At 58.5% G+C, this 9,848-nt stretch overlaps 1 protein-coding gene across 10 annotated transcripts in view; it reads right to left on the bottom strand.

The window, feature by feature from the left end:
• Positions 1-351: 351 nt before the first annotated feature.
• The window catches only part of ABCA7 (ATP binding cassette subfamily A member 7), a 28,551-nt gene continuing 19,054 nt past the window's right edge, over positions 352-9,848 (bottom strand). For 5 of the 10 annotated variants that reach the window (XM_063658669.1, XM_063658674.1, XM_063658675.1 and 2 more), the window contains 14 exons: positions 9,664-9,841; positions 9,319-9,434; positions 8,689-8,833; positions 8,479-8,602; positions 7,997-8,126; positions 7,804-7,924; positions 7,659-7,721; positions 4,842-4,948; positions 4,417-4,558; positions 2,245-2,379; positions 2,060-2,163; positions 1,670-1,762; positions 753-993; positions 352-654 (listed from right to left, as the gene is read on the bottom strand). In XM_063658669.1, the coding sequence (XP_063514739.1) occupies positions 499-654; positions 753-993; positions 1,670-1,762; positions 2,060-2,163; positions 2,245-2,379; positions 4,417-4,558; positions 4,842-4,948; positions 7,659-7,721; positions 7,804-7,924; positions 7,997-8,126; positions 8,479-8,602; positions 8,689-8,833; positions 9,319-9,434; positions 9,664-9,841 (1,855 nt within the window). In that variant the 3' untranslated portion in view covers positions 352-498. The other 5 variants (XM_063658676.1, XM_063658678.1, XM_063658672.1 and 2 more) reach the window with 4 other exon arrangements.

Genomic DNA, 9,848 nt, shown 5'->3' with positions numbered 1-9,848 from the left:
CAGGACATTCCTGAGCCCTGACCTCATCCCCACTTTATGGCCAGGCACTTACAGGTACCGCCCTTAGGCGCCAGCCTCACGTGGGCACGTAGGAACGTGAGGACGGTGACCAGGCCCTTATGAGGCCTGCACTCACATCCCCAACTCCTGGGCTGCCCACAGAGGCATTTACAGCTGGGATCCGGTCAGCTGTAGACACGCTGACACCTGTGTCCTAGGAATCGCCACTTGGCCCATATGTGCACACTCAGCTTGCAAGGGGCCGGCCATATCCAGACACATGTGCAGGCAGCTGTGTGGACATGTGTGCAGCCTGGCTCAAGCCTGGCTCAAGAACACACATGCACACGGTTTCACCACCATGGCTTCTCTCCAGCCTTCTCTTTATTTTCTCCAGGGCACCAGCCCCTCTGCCAGCCTGAGTCCAGGGCTCCTAGGCACTCTACCCTGCCCTTGCCATTCCCAGGGCCTCTCCGCGGCCCCGCAGGGGAGGGAGGCTCAGAGCACAGTCTCGGCAGTGCTAGGGTCATCGAGGAACTGGCTGATGCGTTTGGGGTGCTGCAGGCCTGGCGCGGGGTCCACTCCAACTCCTGCCTCCTTCTGCTCCTCGTCGTCCTCGTCCTTCCCCTGGTCCTTGGAGAAGTACAAGAATACCTGGCGGTGGGCGGCCCAGAGGGGACAAGAGGGACGGTCAGCCCACGGGCCTGGCCCCCAGCCTTCCTCCCCCAGCCTGACCCCAGCGCCGTGATCACCTCCTCCAGCATCGTCTGGCTCACGGAAAAGTCCTCCACGCCGTGCTCTGCGCCGTGCACCGCCAGCTCTCCAAAGACGCGCGCCAGAGCGCAGCGCCCTCCCGGCGGCAGCTGGAAGCGCAGGCGGCCTCCATGTGCCTCGCGCAGCTCCGCCCCAGGGAATTCGGCCGCCACGAAGGCCGCTGCCGGCTGGGATCTTGCGGCGGGCACCCGCAGGGTCAGTGTGTGACCGGCCGCGAATCTGCAGTGAGTGAGGCCAGGGCTACCGTATCGGGCCTTTCCCAGGTCCCACCTCAGCTCACCCTCCAGCCCCTAATACTCTCTGGCCCCGCCCCATACTTGTACTATGCTAGCGATCAAATGGTCCTCCCACCTCAATCCCCCGCCACCCCCCGCCCGCGTAGCTGAGACCACAGGCACACACCACCATGTCCAGCTAATTTTTAACTTTTTTATAGAGATGGGGTCCCCCTAGGTTGCCCAGGCTGCTCTCGAAGCTATCACCCCACTTGACTCCTCTTTCGGACACTCCTCTTTCGCCCGTGCACTCTAACCCCGCCCACACAATAAATACCCCCACCCACTTTCCTATGGCCCCGCCCACTAACCAGGCCCTCCCCTAACTCCACCCATCAACCCACCCTCACCTCTCCAGGCTGCACCTACTCCAACGCACACCTGATTATGTCTTCTAAATCCACCCAGAGCCCCCGGCTCACGCCTCCTGGTCCTGCGCCCCGAGCACACCCCAGCCTGTCTCGCCCCCTCAGTCACGCCTGCAGGACAATCTAAAGCCTTGGCCATCTCTCCAGTTGGAGCCAAACTTTCCTTACCCGGCTCTACGTCTGGCCTCTCCCCTGAGCCCACCTACGTTCCCACCCTCACCCCACATCTGCCTGGAGGCCCCGCCCGCTCACCTGCCCTTGAGATGTTGCGGGCTGCCCAGGCAGCGGAACCGCCCATTCACCATGATGGCCAGGCGCGAGCAGAGCGCTTCACACTCCTCCATGCTGTCAGGACCCGGCACCACGAGCTCCATGAGGCCCGGGCCACCTGTGCCGGGCGCCACACTGCCTGCTTCCCTGGGCCTGGACTACCCTTCTGGTGTGGACATCTCCCCACTCTTCCCCAGACTGTTCTGATCCCGGCGCCGTGTCCCACCTCTGTGTGTCCTTACACCCCGGGGCCTGGCACCCTCGCCCCACTAGGGCCAGGACCCCCCATCCCCTGTGGCCTTGTGCTTTGGGGCTCTCTCTCCAGCCCTGGATCGCCTTAACCACAGCCCAGGGCATCAGGGCCCAGCCCACCTGTGGGAGGTGAGCATCACTGAACGACCCTCCCGCACCACGGCCAAAAGACTGTTCCAGAGGAAGCGCCGCGCACTGGGGTCCATCCCTGTGGTCGGCTCGTCCTGGGGAGCACGGAAGATCCCATAAGTAAGGCCCCGCCTCCGTCGCAGGCCCCACCCCACCCAGGCACCACCCCCACGCACCAGAAACACCACGGCTGGGTCCCCAACCAGCGCCACGGCCGTCGCCAGCTTGCGTTTGTTCCCTCCGCTGTAGGTGCCTGCAGGCCGGTCTGCGTACCATGAGAGTCCCAGACGCGCCAGGCCCGAGCCAGCGGCCTGTGGGGTGGGGCCAGAGTGGGCATGGGGACTCATATTGATGAGTATGGGGCAGGGCCACAGTGTGGCGGGGCCAGCATTGAGTGTGGAGCAGGGGCACAATGGGCATGGGGCAGGGCAAATGTGAGAATGGGACAGCCATAGTGTGGTGGAGCCAGCATGAGTATGGGGCGCTGCCATGGTGTGGGTGGAGCCAGCATGAGTATGGGGCGCTGCCATGGCGTGGGTGGAGCCAGCATGAGTATGAGGCGGGGCCATGGTGTGGGTGGAGCCAGCATGAGTATGAGGCGGGGCCATGGTGTGGGTGGAGCCAGCATGAGTATGAGGCGGGGCCATGGCGTGGGTGGAGCCAGCATGAGTATGGGGCGGTGCCATGGCGTGGGTGGAGCCAGCATGAGTATGAGGCGGGGCCATGGCGTGGGTGGAGCCAGCATGAGTATGAGGCGGGGCCATGGCGCGGGTGGCGCCAGCATGAGTATGGGGCGGGGCCATGGCGTGGGTGGAGCCAGCATGAGTATGAGGCGGGGCCATGGTGTGGGTGGAGCCAGCATGAGTATGAGGTGGGGCCATGGTGTGGGTGGAGCCAGCATGGGTATGGGGCGGGGCCATGGCGCGGGTGGAGCCAGCATGGGTATGGGGCGGGGCCATGGCGCGGGTGGAGCCAGCATGGGTATGGGGCGGGGCCATGGCGCGGGTGGAGCCAGCATGGGTATGGGGCGGGGCCATGGTGTGGGTGGAGCCAGCATGAGTATGGGGCGGGGCCATGGTGTGGGTGGAGCCAGCATGAGTATGGGGCGGGGCCATAGTGTGGTGGAGCCAGCATGAGTATGGGGCGGGGCCATAGTGTGGTGGAGCCAGCATGAGTATGGGGCGGGGCCATGGTGTGGGTGGAGCCAGCATGAGTATGGGGCGGGGCCATGGTGTGGGTGGAGCCAGCATGAGTATGGGGCGGGGCCATGGCGTGGGTGGAGCCAGCATGAGTATGAGGCGGGGCCATGGCGTGGGTGGAGCCAGCATGGGTATGGGGCGGGGCCATGGTGTGGGTGGAGCCAGCATGAGTATGGGGCGGGGCCATGGTGTGGGTGGAGCCAGCATGAGTATGGGGCGGGGCCATAGTGTGGTGGAGCCAGCATGAGTATGGGGCGGGGCCATAGTGTGGTGGAGCCAGCATGAGTATGGGGCGGGGCCATAGTGTGGTGGAGCCAGCATGAGTATGGGGCGGGGCCATGGTGTGGGTGGAGCCAGCATGAGTATGGGGCGGGGCCATGGTGTGGGTGGAGCCAGCATGAGTATGGGGCGGGGCCATGGTGTGGGTGGAGCCAGCATGAGTATGGGGCGCAGCCATGGCGTGGGTGGAGCCAGCATCAGTATGGAGCAGGGCCATAGTGTGGGTGGAGACAGCATGGGTATGGGGCGGGGCCAATATGAGTGTGGGGCAGGGCCATGGTACGGGTGGAGCTGGGATGGTTATGGGGCTGGGCCATGGCATGGGTGGAGCCAGCATGGGTATGGGGAGGTGCCATGGTGTGGGTGGAGCCAGCATGGGTATGGGGCAGGGCCAGAAAGGGCATGGAGTGGGACAGTGTGAGGGTGGGGCAGGCCAGGGCAAAGACAAGACCCCCAAGCAGATGGAAGAGGCAGTGAAAGGGCTGCAAACTGGGAACGGCCAGAGTGAGAAGGCGACCGTGAACCCAGCGAGAAAAGTGCGAAGCCCTAGGGGGTAGGCAGAAGAGGGGCAAGTGGGCAGGGCCACAGCAGGAAGACTCAAGGAGAGAGGGGCAACGTGCAGTGGGAGAAAGGGTGGGTGGACCAATAAGAATGTTGGAACTTGGTGGGGCGGGGCAAAGAGGCAGGCTAGCCACATCCCTATTGGACCAGGATGGGGGACAGAGGTATAGAGGAAGGAAGCAGGGTCTAGGGGCAGGGACAGGGATGGAGCCAAGGCGAGAGAGTGCAGGACTGGGCCAGGCTTTAGGGGAACAGCCTGGGTCGGGTGGGCCCTGGGAGGTGGGAGCAGTGGGGACAAAGTGGGCTCACCTGGGCAACCTGGGCCTCCGGGACACCGCGCAGGCGCGCAAACAGCTCCAGGTGCTCGCGGCCCGTCAGCAGCTCAAAGATGGCATCGGATTGAGGGCAGTAGCCCATGCTGAGGTGCGCAGCACTGGGTTCCTGGGCCACGCTGGGGATGGAGGTGCTGGGGGCTCAGAGAGCTGGCTAGTCCCTGACCATACTGGTGGCTAACACAGGGGTCTCAGGGCCCACCCATCCAAGGCCACGCTGATAAGGGACAGGGGTGTCTCAGGGCCTGGTCCGCGTGTGGGATGTAGGGATGCAGGGGTCTCAGAGACCATGCAGGTGTGGGGCAGTGAGCCCAGTCCATGCACTGGAGGTGGAGGGGTGGGGAAGAACAAGGACGTCAGGGCCAACCCTGCCCCACCCCGACCCTACCTGGCACCCCTCACCTGTGGCCTGCCAGCACAGCCTCGCCCCTGCTGGCCAATGTGTCCCCCGTCACCATGCGAAACGTGGACGTTTTCCCTGCTCCGTTCACACCCAGCAGCCCAAAACACTACAGGGATGCCCACAGATGGTGCTCAGTGAGTCCCCAGGCCCTGGTTCTAGCATCTCTGATTTCTTTTTTTTTTTGAAACCATGTTTTGCTCTTGTTTCCCGGGCTGGACTGCAGTGGCGCGATCTTGGCTCACTGCAACCTCTGCCTCCCGGGTTCAAGCAATTCTCCTGCCTTAGCCTCCCAAGTAGCTGGGGCTACAGACGCCTGCCACCATGCCCAGCTAATTTTTGTATTTTTTTTAGTAGAGATGGGGTTTCACCATGTTGGCCAGGATGGTCTCGATCTCTTGACCTTGTGATCCGCCTGCCTTGGACTCCTAAAGTGCTGGGATTACAGGTGTGAGCCACTGCGCCCAGCCTCTTTTTATTTTTGAGACGGAGCCTTGCTTTGTCGCCCAGGCTGAAGGGCAATGGCGCGATCTCCGCTCACTGCAACCTCCACCTCCTGGGTTCAAACAATTCTCCTGTCTCAGGCTCCGGAGTAGCTGGGACTACAGGCGTGTGCCACCAAGCCCGGCTAATTTTTTATTTTTAGTAGAGACGGGGTTTTGGCATGTTGGCCAGGCTGGTCTCGAACTCCTGATCTCAAGTGATCCTCCTGTCTTGGCCTCCCAAAGTGCTGGGGTTACAGGTGTGAGCCACCACACCCGGCCTCAGCACCTCTGATTTCTGAGGGTCCACATGGAAGGCCATGGATGGGGCCCTGGGGGAGCTGGGCAGATATTGGGGTATGTAGCGAGGCATAAAGCTGTCAGCAGGTAATGGCTTTTGGCACACAGTGGGTACCCTATAAAGGTCGTGTGCAGCAGTGCTCAACAAATATCAGGGCATGAGCTCTCCATATGTTTCCTGGCACACTGTGTGTACTTAGGCTGGGTGCACAGTCAGCCCAAGGTAGAGAGGTTGGCCAGCACACAGTAGGTGCTTAGTAAAGATATACGGTGGGCCAGGCCCAGTGGCTCACACCTGTAACCCCAGCACTTTGGGAAGCTGAGGTGGGCAGATGACCTGAGGTCAGGAGTTCAAGATCAGCCTGACCAACATTGTGAAACCCCATCTCTACTAAAAATACAAAAATTAGCCAGGTGTGGTGGCCGGCGCCTGTAATCCCAGCTACTCAGGAGGCTGAGGCAGGAGAATCGCCTGAACCCGGGAGGCAGAGGTTGCAGTGAGCCGAGATCATGCCATTGCACTCCAGCCTGGGTGGCAGAGCAAGACTTTGTCTCAAAAAAAAAAGAAAAAAACAAAGGCTGGGCATGGTGGCTCACACCTGTGATCCCAGCACTTTGGGAGGCCAAGGCGGGTGGATCATTTGAGGTCAGGAGTGCAAGACCAGCCTGGCCAACTTGGTGAAACCCTGTCTCTACTAAAAATACAAAAATCAGCTGGGCATGGTGGCATGTGCCTGTGGTCCCAGCTACTTGGGAGGCTGAGGCTGGAGAATCGCTTGAACCTGGGAGGCAGAGGTTACAGTGAGCCGAGATTACACCATTGCACACCAAGCTGGGTGACAGTGAGACTCCATCTCAAAAGAAAAAATGAAAAAAAAAAAAAATATATATATATATATACTGCAATGTGTGCTAACAAACAGCACTTGTTTGCAGATGTGTACCAGCCCTAATAGGTGGCCAATAAGTGGCACACAGCAAATACATTTGCACATAGTAGGTGCTTGAATGTGAACTGGTACAAAGCAGGTGCCTGATAAATGCTGGCTGTGAGCAAGTGTTTGATGTAGATGTGTATACAGTAGGGGTCCAATAAATTCTATTGGTATTTGATAAACGTTGATGGACACAGAAGTATTCAGTACACCCCTTTAGTGAGCACAGTGTGTGTTTAATAGAGGTAAGCATGCAGTAGGTGCTTCACGAGGTTTTATTGGCTCAAAATAAATGCACAGACTGGGCACAGTGCCTCACGCCTGTAATCCCAGCACTTTGGGAGGTCGAGGCGGGTGGATCACGAGGTCAGGAGATCAAGACCATCCTGGCTAACATGGTGAAGCCCTGTCTCTACTAAAAATACAAAAATTAGCCAGGCGTGATGGCAGGCACCTGCAGTCCCAGCTACTTGGGAGGCTGAGGCAGGAAAATGGCGTGAACCCGGGAGGCGGACCTTACAGTGAGCCGAGATCTCACCACTGCATTCCAGCCTGGGTGACAGAGCGAGATTCCGTCTCTAAAAAAAAAAATAAAATAGGCCGGGTGCAGTGGCTCACGCTTGTAATCCCAGCACTCTGGGGGGCTGAGGCGGGTGGATCACGAGATCAGGAGATCGAGACCACCCTGGCTAACACGGTGAAACCCCGTCTCTACTAAAAATACAAAAAAATTAGCCGGGCGTGGTGGCGGGCGCCTGTAGTCCCAGCTACTCGGGAGGCTAAGGCAGGAGAATGGTGTGAACCCGGGAGGTGGAGCTTGCAGTGAGCCGAGATCGTGCCACTGCGCTCCAGCCCAGGCAACAGAGTAAGACTCCATCTCAAATAAATAAATAAATAAATAAATAAATAATAAAATAAAATAAAAATAGGAGCACAAATATTGGCACACAGTAGGTGACCAATAAAAGGTGGTGGATGCACAGTAGTTGTTCAATAAAGGGCCTTGGGCACACGGTAGGTGTTCAGTAAAAGATGATGGGCAGGGCATGCAGTAGGGCAGCCTCTCACTGTCCCTGCACCTGGCCTCCATCCCTGGACTCACCTCACCAGGGGGAATCCCCAGGCACAAGCGGTCAACAGCTGGCATCCTCTGCCCGCGGTATACCTGGGAGAGTGCAGGTCCTTCAGAAAGGTGAGTGGGCCAGTGGGAGCACCCCCCACCCAGCAGTCGACCTGACCACACCTACCTTGGTCAAGTTCCTCAGCACCAACACATCCTCCTGGGTGGCTCCTTGGACCACCCTCTCCCGTTCACGGGCTACATCCTCATCCTCTTCTCCCAGGAGTGGCAGGGACCTCACCTTGGGCCTGGGGACAGAATATTTGTGGGCCTAAAGTAGGTCTTTGGCCCCTGCCACCCTCTCAGTAGACCTCACTAACTGTGGCAGGAGTTGGCTTCGGTGCTGCAGCAGTAGTGTGAAGAGAAGGAAGAGGGGCCCCTGTATCACCATGGCCAAGAGGTTCTTGCCGACCACCTCCCAGCGCAGGGGTGACTGGAACTGCCTGTCTCCTGTGGATATAGAAAGGAGGGACTGGGTCCATGAGAGTCTTGGTTTCTGACCCCTTCTCCACCCATGTCACTCTGGATTCTTAAGGAAAAGGAACACAAATTGGATAGGCCACTCAGCTGGAGTCTAATTGGCATAGAAAACAGAAGAGGCCTCTTGTGATGTAATCTAAGACAGAATTAGCTTTTTATGGCTGCTTTCTTGTACCTCCAACTTGGCCCAATCTTAGGGCCACCTAAGAACCCTGGCTGTCTCCCTGGGGTGCTGTTTTTCTCCACTCTGTATAATTAACTCTAGGTCTCCAAGGGTGCTAGCTATCTGTAGCCATGGCCCCATCTGACAGGAAGTTCTCACCCAAGCGCTCAAAGGCGTCAGCTATGGCCTGGTTCCGCACCATGTCAATGAGTCCCCGGCCCAAGCAGAAGTGGGGGAAGATAAGGAAGACCTGTTTCAAGATCCGGCTCACCTCCTGCAGTTTCTGCTCAAGGGCGGGAGAGGGATGTTGGTCAGGGGCTGAGTCCAATGACCCAACCCAGCCCAAGCCCCAGCCTCATGGTGCCCCACCTGATCAGAGAAGAGCTCAAGCACAAAGGTGGCCATGCTTCCATTGATGCCAATAAAGAGGTTTATGCAGGTGAGCACCACATAGGCCGTGCTGGGCACGGAGAAGAAGAAGGAGGCTGGGTACATGAGCGGTGTGATCGACCAGCTGAAGGGACAATAGGAGTCACTGGAGTAACTACTCAGACTGAGAAGCCCTGAGAGGAATAAAAATCTCCATTCCCATCTTCTCTGCCTTAGACCTTGACATTTTCACCCAAAGCACCTTTCTGGTTTTTTTTTTTCTTTCTTTCTCGCTTTCTCTTTCTCTCTCTTTCTTTTTTAGAGGTGGGTCTCTCTATATTGCCCAGGCTGGTCTCAAACTCCTGGCCTCAAGCAGTCCTCCTGCCTCGGCCTCCCAAAGTACTGGAATTATACAGGCATGGGCTGCCTTAGACCTCTACTAATATGAGTCAGGATAAGATGAGCTTTTAAGGCCACCTTGGCACACCACTGAACTGGATCCCACATGGCATCACCTCAGACCTCCATATCCTCTCCTTGGGAGCTATTGCAGAGTTCTATCTCAGCAGCATTAGTGGGGAAGGCAGTAAGGGGCAGTAAGAATAGGCCCTGAGGGACTGGGGGCCTCACCCATACAGTAGTAGCAACAGCAGGAGAGCAGGCAGGTTGGCAGGGGCCACATATGCCCTCTGCTGGAAGGCCAGAAAGATGAGCACCACGATGCACGCTGGCACCAAGTAGTTACACTGCATTGGAGATGGCAGTTACCTTTATCAGTGTAAAGAGGTGGGGACTGCCACCCTCAGCCCTGTTCCCACCCTGACCTCCTTGCTTTTTGAGTAGGAAGGCACAAAGTCTCCCACAATCCTCAAGACTTTACCCAGGCCATCTTGGACAAGCCCCTGCCTACAAGGGGCCAGACAGGGCAGTGGCAAGCAGTGGCTGGGCCCCCACCCGTCCAAGCAGCCCCCGCACCATGTCCCAGAGAAAGTTGCCAAGCCAGTAGAGGGTGGGGGACAGGCCCCCCATGAGCTGCAGGTGCTTGGCTCGGGTGACTCGCTCCTCAATGAGGACAAGAGTGAAGCTGGCCGGGACGAAGGACATGGCAAAGACCACACAGATGGAGACGAGGACGTCCACTGAGGAGGCCATCCTGGAAG

The sequence above is a fragment of the Pongo pygmaeus genome, chromosome 20 (assembly GCF_028885625.2).
Source record: "Pongo pygmaeus isolate AG05252 chromosome 20, NHGRI_mPonPyg2-v2.0_pri, whole genome shotgun sequence".
NCBI lineage: Eukaryota > Metazoa > Chordata > Mammalia > Primates > Hominidae > Pongo > Pongo pygmaeus.
This window is presented reverse-complemented; position numbering and strand designations above follow the sequence as displayed.